The sequence below is a fragment of the Coregonus clupeaformis genome, chromosome 9, assembly GCF_020615455.1.
Source record: "Coregonus clupeaformis isolate EN_2021a chromosome 9, ASM2061545v1, whole genome shotgun sequence".
In the NCBI taxonomy this organism is placed as follows: domain Eukaryota; kingdom Metazoa; phylum Chordata; class Actinopteri; order Salmoniformes; family Salmonidae; genus Coregonus; species Coregonus clupeaformis.
Genome location: NC_059200.1, coordinates 10,237,910 through 10,250,004, shown reverse-complemented (window position 1 = coordinate 10,250,004; position 12,095 = coordinate 10,237,910). Strand labels below are relative to the sequence as shown.

General features: G+C 42.4%; 1 protein-coding gene across 3 annotated transcripts; it reads left to right on the top strand.

Annotated features, from left to right (window-relative positions):
- Positions 1 to 973: 973 nt before the first annotated feature.
- On the top strand, positions 974 to 11,841 carry las1l (LAS1 like ribosome biogenesis factor). 3 transcript variants are annotated; one of them, XM_041885908.1, is made up of 14 exons: positions 974 to 1,058; positions 1,168 to 1,322; positions 1,541 to 1,666; positions 8,350 to 8,419; positions 8,597 to 8,678; positions 8,864 to 9,031; positions 9,152 to 9,198; positions 9,802 to 9,911; positions 10,042 to 10,127; positions 10,300 to 10,509; positions 10,612 to 10,759; positions 10,878 to 11,209; positions 11,322 to 11,472; positions 11,604 to 11,841. In XM_041885908.1, exons 2-14 carry the CDS (start codon positions 1,177 to 1,179, stop codon positions 11,692 to 11,694), a joined length of 1,767 nt encoding a protein of 588 aa, XP_041741842.1. In that variant the 5' UTR covers positions 974 to 1,058; positions 1,168 to 1,176; the 3' UTR covers positions 11,695 to 11,841. The 3 variants fall into 3 exon arrangements, with proteins under 3 accessions (XP_041741842.1, XP_041741841.1, XP_041741843.1); XM_041885907.1 differs by having other exon boundaries at positions 1,019 to 1,088; XM_041885909.1 differs by having other exon boundaries at positions 1,029 to 1,083.
- Positions 11,842 to 12,095: the final 254 nt, after the last annotated feature.

Below are 12,095 nucleotides of genomic sequence, written 5' to 3'. Positions count from 1 at the left end.
AAAGGAATCCAGACAGAAATAGCCTCATTCCACTTCCCCTGACCCATGGACAACCTACTGTATATGGACAGCTACTGAAATAATTACAGAAATAGGATAGGCCAAGCCCTACTATAAAGGCCTGTCACTATGCATACAAATATAAGGCACATTTTGATACCAGTAAGCTAAACTGTACAAAAAAGTAGCCTGTCCATAAGACAAACTATAATTCACAATAAGTTTGGCCAGGGATGGGCAACTTTGATGGGGGTGTGGGCCACAACAAATCTGAACTCAAGGGGCTGCAGTGACTCGAGGGTCTGCATACCCACATCCATACCAACGCATCCAGTCAGAGCCGCTCTAGCCCTTTGGGGGCCCTACGCAAAATGTTAGCAGCCCCCCACTTGACAGCAGAGAATAAAATAGATAGTTTTAGAGTTAATTTCCTGTAATTCTACACATTTTGCCATAGGGTGTAGAGAACATGTTTGCCGTTTTTAATATGGTATCTGAGTGAGAGTGACAAACAAAATCATTGGGGGCTCCCTGGTCGGTAATTTGACCATGATTAGTACAAGTTTAGATAGCTGGCTAGACGAATTTACCAATCTAAAATGTTTTGCTGACATGGGCTAATTGAGTGACTGTCATTGACTGACATAAGAGAAAAACTGCTGATGCAACAAACACATTTCGAAATTTCACCTTGTGTATTCTACTATTCTAACGCTCAACAGTAAGTAGAGACCCCGACTGAGTTACGAACAAAATGTTATTTTAATTTTATCTGCGGGCCTACAAAAGGGGGGCAGCAGGCCGCCAGTTGCCCATCTTTGAGTAAGGCTATAGCCTACATTCATGCGCAACACCCAACAGGAGCCTATGACAATACATTAGACACCATAATTGTATGATTTTACCTGTTATATTTGCTTATTATTTTTGAGTTTTTTCTATTTATATCATTATAATTTGGCGGGTGCAACGGCAATGGCGGAACCTTTCTGCGCGGTATCTGTTTCTTGGTGTTGCATTTAACCGACCCCACTCTGGTCTGTGGAGGGTGTTGGCAGGTTAGCATTGGAGCGTCCCATTTTGGTTAGGTAACTACATGTTTTGCATTATAGCTCAATTAACTAGGTAAAAAGCGTAATCTGTTTTGTCTTCCTGTCGTTTCTTTAGCTGGTAAATATGAAGAAAAAAACAACCGAGAAAAAGGGCCATGTAGTTGCATGGATCAGCAAAGCAGAATGGGACCAGGTGCTTGAGTATCTGTACTCAAAGGATTGTGCTTTACAAAAGTATGCATTACACAGAATATCGGCGTGGAAGGGCAGGTAAGGGATACACGTATTTGATCTTCAGATAATGTTATCCTGTTGCATAATTACTATTTTGTTAGCTAGATATTCGCGGAATAGTTGGTGTTAGCTTAGCTTGTAGCTAACGTTAGTTCGTGTTTAAGTGAGGTTGCACACCACTGCTGTTTTCCGGTGAACAAACAGCGGTTCCTGGACGAAAAATATTATCACATCATTTGATTTATTTTTTTCAGGTTTGCCCACAATACTCCCATCGCCGTAGAAAGCACAGCAGACCTGGTCAGATGTCAAATACTTGACAGATCAGGAAAACTTGACGCTGACGACCTGGTCTTGCTTTATGGAACAGCACTCGTGAGGTTGGAATCGCTTTGTTAATGTTTAAATGTTCTCATACGAGTCTGGTTCATTGTTACATTTTCTCATATGGCAGCATACTGTTGCAATCAATGATGTGTGTGTGTATATATATGCTGTGGAAAAAATTAAGAGACCACTGCAAAATTATCAGTTTCTCTGGTTTTACTATTTATAGGTATGTGTTTGGGTAAAAATAACATTTTTGTTTTATTCTATAAACTACTGACAACATTTCTCCCAAATTCCAAATAAAAACATTGTCATATAGAGCATTTATTTGCAGAAAATGACAACTGGTCAAAATAACAAAAAAGATGCACTGTTGTCAGACCTCGAATAATGCAAAGAAAATAAGTTAATGTTCATTTTTAAACAACACAATACTAATGTTTTAACTTAGGCAGAGTTCAGAAATCAATATTTGGTGGAATAACCCTGATTTTCAATCACAGCTTTCATGCGTCTTGGCATGCTCTCCACCAGTCTTTCACATTGATGTTGGGTGACTTTATGCCACTCTTGGCGCAAAGATTCAAGCAGCTCGGCTTTGTTTCATGGCTTGTGACCATCCATCTTCCTCTTGATCACATTCCAGAAGTTTTCAATGGGGTTCAGGTCTGGAGATTGGGCTGGCCATGACAGGGTCTTGATCTGGTGGTCCTCCATCCACACCTTGATTGACCTGGCTGTGTGGCATGGCGCATTGTCCTGCTGGAAAAACAAATCCTCAGAGTTGGGTAACAATGTCAGAGCAAAAAGAAGCACGTTTTCTTCCAGGACAACCTTGTACGTGGCTTGATTCATGCGTCCTTCACAAAGACAAATCTGCCCGATTCCAGCCTTGATGAAGCACCCCAAGATCATCACTGATCCTCCACCAAATTTCACAGTGGATGCGAGACACTGTGGCTTGTAGACCTCTCCAGGTCTCCGTCTAACCATTAGACGACCAGGTGTTGGGAAAGCTGAAAATTGGACTCATCAGAGAAGATGACATTACTCCAGTCCTCTACGGTCCAATCCTTATGGTCTTTTGCAAACCTCAGCCTGGCTCTTCTTTGCTTCTCATTGATGAAGGGCTTTTTTCTAGCTTTGAACGACTTCAGCCCTGCCCCTAGGAGCCTGTTTCGAACCGTCCTCGCCGTGCACTTCACCCAAGCTGCCGTTTGCCATTCTTTTTGTAGGTCACTTGATGTCATCCTACGGTTGTTGAGTGACATTCGAATGAGTTGGCGGTCATCCCGGTCAGTAGAGTTGTTTTCGCCCTCTGCCAGTCTGTAGCTTTGTTGTCCCCAATGTCTGCTGCTTGACCTTGTTCTTATGAACCTCCGTCTTTGAAATTTTAAGGATGGAAGCAACCTGACGCTCACTGTATTACATTTACCCTCTACCAGTAAAGCCAGAATTGAACCCTTCTTTTCCTCACTCAACTTTCCTTTTCAACTCTTTTGGCATGGTCAATTGTTATTTTTTGATTAATATTACTTTTGAGGTACTATTAGCACAGTTTTTTCCATCCAGCTGGTCCTATTGCAAGATCATAGTGTTGACCACAGCAGTGGTTTTTATACTTTTTCTCGTTAAATAAGATTTGGTTCAGGTGATCACCTAATCAGTACCTAATTCAGTAGAATGAGGTGTGCCTGTGTTGGAATTTAACAGACATGGGAATGGAATGGCTGTCATACAAGTAGAGATGGTGATTTAAGAAAAATGTGCAGTGGTCTCTTAATTTTTTCCACAGTTGTGTGTGTGTGTATATATATATATATATATATATATATATATACATACATACATACATACATACATACATACATACACATACATACATACATACATACATACATACATACAGTGAGGGGAAAAAAGTATTTGATCCCCTGCTGATTTTGTACGTTTGCCCACTGACAAAGACATGATCAGTCTATAATTTTAATGGTAGGTTTAATTGAACAGTGAGAGACAGAATAACAACAAAAGAATCCAGAAAAACGCATGTAAAAAATGCTATTAATTGATTTGCATTTTAATGAGGGAAATAAGTATTTGACCCCTCTGCAAAACATGACTTAGTACTTGGTGGCAAAACCCTTGTTGGCAATCAGAGGTCAGACGTTTCTTGTAGTTGGCCACCAGGTTTGCACACATCTCAGGAGGGATTTTGTCCCACTCCTCTTTGCAGATCTTCTCCAAGTCATTAAGGTTTCGAGGCTGACGTTTGGCAACTCGAACCTTCAGCTCCCTCCACAGATTTTCTATGGGATTAAGGTCTGGAGACTGGCTAGGCCACTCCAGGACCTTAATGTGCCTCTTCTTGAGCCACTCCTTTGTTGCCTTGGCCGTTTGTTTTGGGTCATTGTCATGCTGGAATACCCATCCACAACCCATTTTCAATGCCCTGGCTGAGGAAGGGAGGTTCTCACCCAAGATTTGACGGTACATGGCCGTCCATCGACCCTTTGATGCAGTGAAGTTGTCCTGTTCCCTTAGCAGAAAAACACCCCCAAAGCATAATGTTTCCACCTCCATGTTTGACGGTGGGGATGGTGTTCTTGGGGTCATAGGCAGCATTCCTCCTCCTCCAAACACGGCGAGTTGAGTTGATGCCAAAGAGCTCGATTTTGGTCTCATCTGACCACAACACTTTCACCCAGTTCTCCTCTGAATCATTCAGATATTCATTGGCAAACTTCAGACGGCCCTGTATATGTGCGTTCTTGAGCAGGGGGACCTTGTGGGCGCTGCAGGATTTCATTCCTTCACGGCGTAGTGTGTTACCAATTGTTTTTTGGTGACTATGGTCCCAGCTGTCTTGAGATCATTGACAAGATCCTCCCGTGTAGTTCTGGGTTGATTCCTCACCGTTCTCATGATCATTGCAACTCCACGAGGTGAGATCTTGCATGGAGCCCCAGGCTGAGGGAGATTGACAGTTATTTTGTGTTTCTTCCATTTGCGAATGATCGCACCAACTGTTGTCACCTTCTCACCAAGCTGCTTGGCGATGGTCTTGTAGCCCATTCCAGCCTTGTGTAGGTCTACAATCTTGTCCCTGACATCCTTGGAGAGCTCTTTGGTCTTGGCCATGGTGGAGAGTTTGGAATCTGATTGATTGCTTCTGTGGACAGGTGTCTTTTATACAGGTAACAAGCTGAGATTAGGAGCACTCCCTTTAAGAGTGTGCTCCTAATCTCAGTTTGTTACCTGCATAAAAGACACCTGGGAGCCAGAAATCTTTCTGATTGAGAGGGGGTCAAATACTTATTTCCCTCATTAAAATGCAAATCAATTTATAACATTTTTGACATGTGTTTTTCTGGATTTTTGTTGTTGTTATTCTGTCTCTCACTGTTCAAATAAACCTACCATTAAAATTATAGACTGATCATTTCTTTGTCAGTGGGCAAACGTACAAAATCAGCAGGGGATCAAATACTTTTTTCCCTCACTGTATGTGTGTGTGTATATATATATATATATATGTGTGTGTGTGTGTGTGTATGTATGTATGTATGTATGTATATATAGATAGATATATATATATATATATATCTCGTTTTGGGTCACTTAGAAATGTCCTTGTTTTCTAAAGAAAAGCAAAAAAAATTGTCCATTTAAAATGACCACAAACTGATCAGAAATACAGTGTAGACATTGTTAATGTTGTAAAGGCTATTGTAGCTGGAAACGGCTGATTTTTTAATGGAATATCTACATAGGCATACAGAGGCCCATTATCAGCAACCATCAGTCCTGTGTTCCAATGGACGTTGTGTTTGCTAATACAAGTTTATCATTTTAAAAGGCTAATTGATCATTAGAAAACCCTTTTGCAATTATGTTAGCACAGCTGAAAACTGTTGTGCTGATTTTTAAAGAAGCAATAAAACTGGCCTACTTGAGACTAGTTGAGTATCTGGAGCATCAGCAATTGTGGGTTCGATTACAGTTTGAGAAACAGACGCCTCACAGGTCCTCAACTGGCAGGTTATTAAATAGTACCCGCAAAACACCAGTCTCAACGTCAACAGTGAAGAGGCGACTCCGGGATGCTGACCTTCTAGGCAGAGTTGCAAAGAAAAAGCCAGATCTCAGACTGGCCAATAAAAATAAAAGATTAAGATGGGCAGTTGGCTTTTCATAGCCGAGCATTCAGAGGTCGAGACAGAAGGTGCGGTAGAGAGCGTCGAAAACAGCAGGTCCGGGACAAGGTAGCACATCCGGTGAACAGGTCAGGGTTCCATAGCCGCAGGCAGAACAGTTGAAACTGGATTAGCACCACGACCAGGTGGACTGGGGATAGCCGCGAGTCATCAGGCCAGGTTGTCCTGAGGCATGGTCCTTGGCTCAGGTCCTCCGGGAGGGGAGGGAGAGAGAATTAGAGGGAGCATATCTACATTTCCACAAGACACCAGATAAGACAGGAGAATTACACCAGATATACCAGACTGACCCTAGCCCCCCGGGACACATAGACGATTGCAGCATAGATACTGGAGGCTGGGTCGGGGGACACTGTGGCCCCGTCCGACGATACCCCCGGACAGGGCCAACCAGGCAGGATATAACCCCACCCACTTTGCCAAAGCACAGCCCCCACACCACTAGAGGGATATCAACAGACCACCAACTTACTACCCAGAGACTAGGCTGAGTATAGCCCACAAAGATCTCCTCCACCGCACGAGCGCAAAACCGGACAGGAAGATCACGTCAGTGACTCAACCCACTCAAGTGACGCACCCCTCCTAGGGACGGCATGGAAGAGCACTAGTAAGCCAGTGACTCAGCCACCGTAATAGGGTCAGAGGCAGAGAGTCCCAGTGGAGAGAGGGGAGCTGGCCAGGCAAGACAGCAAGGGCGGTTCGTCGCTCCAGTGCCTTGCCGTTCACCTTTGCACCCCTGGCCCAGACCACACTCAATCATAGGACCTACTGAAGAGATGAGTCTTCAGTAAAGATGGATAGGCAGACCATTCCATAAAAATGGAGCTCTATAAGAGAAAGCCCTGCCTCCAGCTGTTTGCTTAGAAATTCTAGGGACAATAAAGGGGAAGGGAAAGGGGGATACTAGTCAGTTGTACAACTGAATGCATTCAACTGAAATGTGTCTTCCGCATTTAACCCAACCCCTCTGACTCAATAAGGAGGCCTGCGTCTTGTGACCGTAGCGTACGTGTAGGTATGTACGGCAGGACCAAATCGGAGAGATTGGGAGGAGCAGCCCATGTAATGTTTTGTAGGTTAGCAGTAAAACCTTGAAATCAGCCCTTAACAGGACACCAGTGTAGAGACGCTAGCACTGGAGTAATATGATCCAATTTTTGGGTTCTACACAAGATTCTAGCAGCCATGTTTAGCACTAACTTAAGTTTATTTTGTGCTTTATCCGGGTAGCCGGAGAGTAGAGCGTTGCAAAAAAGCTAATCCATGCTTTTGTCACTTCTAGATTACTGCATCATTTTTGGACAAAAAAGTTGGATTTCTGCAATGTTACGAAGATGGGAAGAAATCTGTCCTTGAAATATTATTGATGTGTTCGTCAAAGGAGAGATCAGGGTCCAGAGTAATGCCAAAGTTTTTTTATTTGAGACAATTGTATAACCATCAAGATTAATTGTCAGATCCAACAGCAGATCTTTGTTTCTTGGGACCTAGAACTAGCATTTCTGTTTTGTCAGAGTATAAAAGTGAAACATTTGCCGCCATCCACTTCCTTATGTCTGAAACACAGGCTTCCAGAGTAGGCAATTTTGGGCCTTCACCATGTTTCATCGAAATGTACAGCTGTGTCGTCCGCATAGCAGTGAAAGTTGACGTTGTGTTTCCGAATGACATCACCAAGAGGTAGAATATATAGTGAAAACAATAGTGGTCCTAAAATGGAACCTTGAGGAACACCGAAACTTACAATTGATTTGTCAGAGGACAAACCATCCACAGAGACAAACTGATATCTTTACGACAGATAAGATCTAAACCAGGGAAGAACCTGTCCGTGTAGACCAATTAGGGTTTCCAATCTCTCCAAAATAATGTGGTGATCGATGGTGTCAAAAGCAGCACTAAGGTCTAGGAGCACGAGGACAGATTCTGATGCCATTTAAAAGGTAATTTATCACCTTCAGTCTCAGTACTATGATGGGATCTAAAACCAGACTGAAGTGTTGTGTATACATTATTTGTCTTCAGGAAGGCAGTGAGTTGCTGCGCAACAGATTATTTTATATTTTTTTTGAGGAATGGGAGATTCGAAATAGGCTGAAAGTAAAAAAATATATATAATAATTCTGGGTCAGGGTTTGGCTTTTTCAAGAGAGGCTTTATTACTGCCACTTTTAGTGAGTTTGGTACACATCCGGAGGATAGGGAGCCATTTATTATGTTCAACATAGGAGGGCAAAGCACAGGAAGTAGCTCTTTCAGTAGTTTAGTTGAAATAGGGTCCAGTATGCAGCTTGAAGGTTTAGAGGCCATTACTATTTTTGTGAATGTGTCAAGAGATACAGGATTTAAACAACTTCAGGGTCTCCATTTGATCCTAGGTCCTGGCAGTTCTGTGCAGACTCAATGGGATATAGCTCCATGTGTCAGATTGACACTTTTGTTATATATTTATATAAAATAAATGTTTACTGTCTCCTCTTTATTGGCTTGTTTGATGTTTTTCTCAATAATAGGTTTGTCAACTTAATCACAGAGCGTCAGCAGGGGAAAGTTGCTCGTCCCCTCAGAAGGCTAGCCAGCAATGTGAGTAATTGAAAAATATATATATATCATCTTGCGTCATTATGATTATTAAATATAATATTACATTTTCCTCTAAATGCTCCCTACTCATCAAATGATCATCTCATCTGGGGGACCCCGCTATGCAGGTGATGGAATAATAAATACATGTTTTTATTCTAATGGATTTTTTAACAGTTGAAAATCCCTGAGTGGATTGTAAACCTCAGACATGACATTACCCATCGCAAGCTCCCTACCTTGAAATGGTGTCGCAAGGGTGAGCATGATCATGAACAAACACTGATTTATTTATCTTTTAAGAATGATCATCTCAGAGACCATGGGTTTTTATCCTCATCCTCAAAAACAATATGATATATCATTCCTACTTGCCATTGTGACTTTGTACTTTCTGCAGTGATCTTACTCTTTAGTTGACTTGATGTCTTTTCTATGTTGCAGGTTGTAAGTTTGTGCTGGAGTGGCTTCAGCAGGAGTACTGGTCCAGGCAGCTGGGCAGTGGGCTGGCTGAGAACTGGGACTCCCAGTCAGAGGGGGAGGATGGGGAAGAGGAGCTTCAGAGGCAGGAGGATGAGCTCATCACCAGACAAAAAGAAATTGAATCCTACAGTAAGTTGGAAACATTTGAACGCTTTAGACTCCGCTTATTCCCCAGTTAGATTTTCAAAAGGTATTTAAAACATGACTGTCAGTTTGTTTACTGAGATGCTTTTTTTTTTCTCTTTTCAGAGAAGGCACGAGAGTTATTGATATCTTTCGAAAAGGAGCAGTTTCAGGTATTTACACGCCCGCCCCCCCGCCGCCTTAACCTTTGCCTTTTGTTTGTTACATTTATGTATTGATTTGTGAAATTAACAGCAGGATTGTTAGGTTTATTTGCACGGTATGTATGCCATGCACGTCAGAAACGTATGTGAATCATGCATAATCAACATCAAGGACGATATGGTTATTGTGGGAAGTCCTCAAGAAAGAACATTTAATCACATAATTTATAACCACGTAATAATTTTCCTATTATTGTGAGACTGGCACACTCAACTCAACCCACCATATTAGAGGGTGAAGACATCTGTTCTCTAGTCTGCACAGCATCTTCTCTTCTACAGCTATAAATGAGGGCCTCTCAAGATGGGCATCTAGAGTAATTGGGTTTTCTTCTCTACTGCCAGCAATGCATATGGTGGTATACTTATCCCAGCCTTTCACTATAATGCCAGTAAGTTGTGTTGAGGGGTAGGGTGGATGCAATCAGGTGGCATGTGTGTGAAACAGCAATGAAAGACGATACTTCACTTTTCCAAATTGTATGGGCTGTACTTTTGGTCCCAAAACATGAATTGTGAGCTTGGTCGTCATTGCTCTTTTCTTTTGTTTAGACGTTTGAAGGATTTCTAGAGGAGGACAAACAGATGAGCTTGTGGCCAGAACCCTCTGCAGACATGAGCTGGATCCTTGCCCAGATCAAGCACTTTGCACTAGAGTCTAGGTCAGTTAACACATTTATTGGTATTGCAGTGATTGTCAAATCCATAAACTGAATCAGATTGTATTTTACAAGAATAACGTTATTGAAATGGCAAAGCTCTGGGACCTCATTGTTCTTTTTTCCCACATAGTGAAATACTAATAGATGCATTGGTGGAGGATGGATTCATGGTTCCAACCATTGAACAACTGGTGTCACTTAGTGTCGACACCTCAGGTAAAACTGAGATTAGGTAGATTTCCTCCCAATACATTTCTTAAAATAAATCTGTGTGTAAATCCCATGTTGATTTTATTTATTAACGGATGTTGTAAGACTGGGGACATGTCAAAAATGCTGTAAGCCATACACACTTACCTGACTGACTAGAATGTCTTTGTTTTTGAAGATGATGCAGACCCCACTGCTCCCCACCTTCCCCGAGTTGTCCTGCGTTTCTGGCTGCCCCTCCTGAAGGATCTCAACTCTCAGCTCTTCATTCATCTCCTCCTGGAGAAACTGTTTGTTGAGCTGCAGCAGCTCTCTGAAGACGACCAGAAACACAGATCCTTCTACATCGCTGGGTGGATTTCTGAGGTCATCCTCTGCAACGCCAACAGTACGATCATTTTCTACCCCAATAATAAAATAACTCAATTTAAATACAAAACTGTGCCGGATTTACCTGATTTACTGATGCGGATGAATTTTGTTTCTACAGAGAATGAATACCATTATGAATCAAAAATCCAGAGGAAGGCCAGACTGAAGGACAAGATCTTTATGAAACGCATCCAGCTGAGGTGGCAGCAACTCCTTGCAGCATGTCTGAATGCTCCCTGCGTGGCCACACCTCACCTGCTCCAGCAGTAAGCGACTTCATTATGTACACACCTCACTTACTGTATTCTCTACTGCGCTGTACCAGCTTATGAAATATCAAACTTTAAGTCATTTTCAAACATAATGACTAAAATGAACTTTCAGGATCCTGGAGGACATGGAGCACCCGATGCCTTTGGACACCCGACGGAAGCTACTCAGACTGAGCAGTATCTACACCCAGGGGGCAGACTCGGGGTGTGATCCTTCCATGGAGCACTCAGGCCAGCCTAGCGGTATCTACACCCTAGAGAGCCTGCATGAGAGGCTGCGGCTGCAGTCCAGACGCCAGGTCCACATGATGCACCCAGGAACCGTATCTGACCCACGCAAGGCCCTGCCAGAGAGGACCGACGACTTCCAAGAGCACCTGAGCCCAGATGTCCTGGCCGAGAGGGCCGCGGAACTCAGGGGTTCTCCCTGGCAAGTTTGCACAGGTCAGTTCAGTTGTCATGCAAATTTGAAGAACATGAATCTGATTATCTGATTCCACAATTTCATTAGAATATGACATTTGATCTAAATAGGTTTGTTTTCTCACCGGTTTAGACAAAGTCCAGTGGAAGAACTATCCTCTTGGGAAAGTTCCAGGCCAGTCAGAGGACCCTTCCTGCCTAATGGTAGATAACTTCTCTACCATTATGGTGTTTGACCAGCAGGTGGAAATGGAGAATGCCACTCAGCACAATGTGCATGCAGGGTAAGAAACAAGAAAATAAAAGTTATACTATAAATCAAAGGCATCCATAGAAGTATGAGTAAGTAATAGATCAACCATCACGAAGCAATTGTACTTAATCTGATCAGTAATGTTTCTCTTAATCTCTCCAGTGTCTCAATGCCACACAGAGTCACCACGGATGGGCTTCTCTGGACACACAATGATATCAGCAAATTGAAAGCTGGCCTGCAACTGTTTTAAACAAATATGCCAATACTGTAAAATAAAGGCCTTCACTGTCATTGATCTTCATCTGCAAACACATTGTATTGTTTCTACTCTGACATGCCAAAAGCAGTTTGTTTTCAGCAAAGGCACGTGTCAAATAAAAGTACTTGGAGTACCCGAGACATTGTATCACGTTCTTTCGATTTAAATATTGAATTCTGACTTGCAAACATAAGGTTCCTGAATCCCTTTTATGCCACTGTGTCAATTACAATTGGCTAATTCTTATGAATTATAGTCAGAACACTGTTCTGGAAAACTAGTGTTGCACAAATAAATCAAATCAAAGTTTGTCACATGCACAAGACACAGTAGTGTACACGGTACAATGCTTTAAATGCTTACTTGCAAGTTCTTCTCAGTGACTAGTTTCA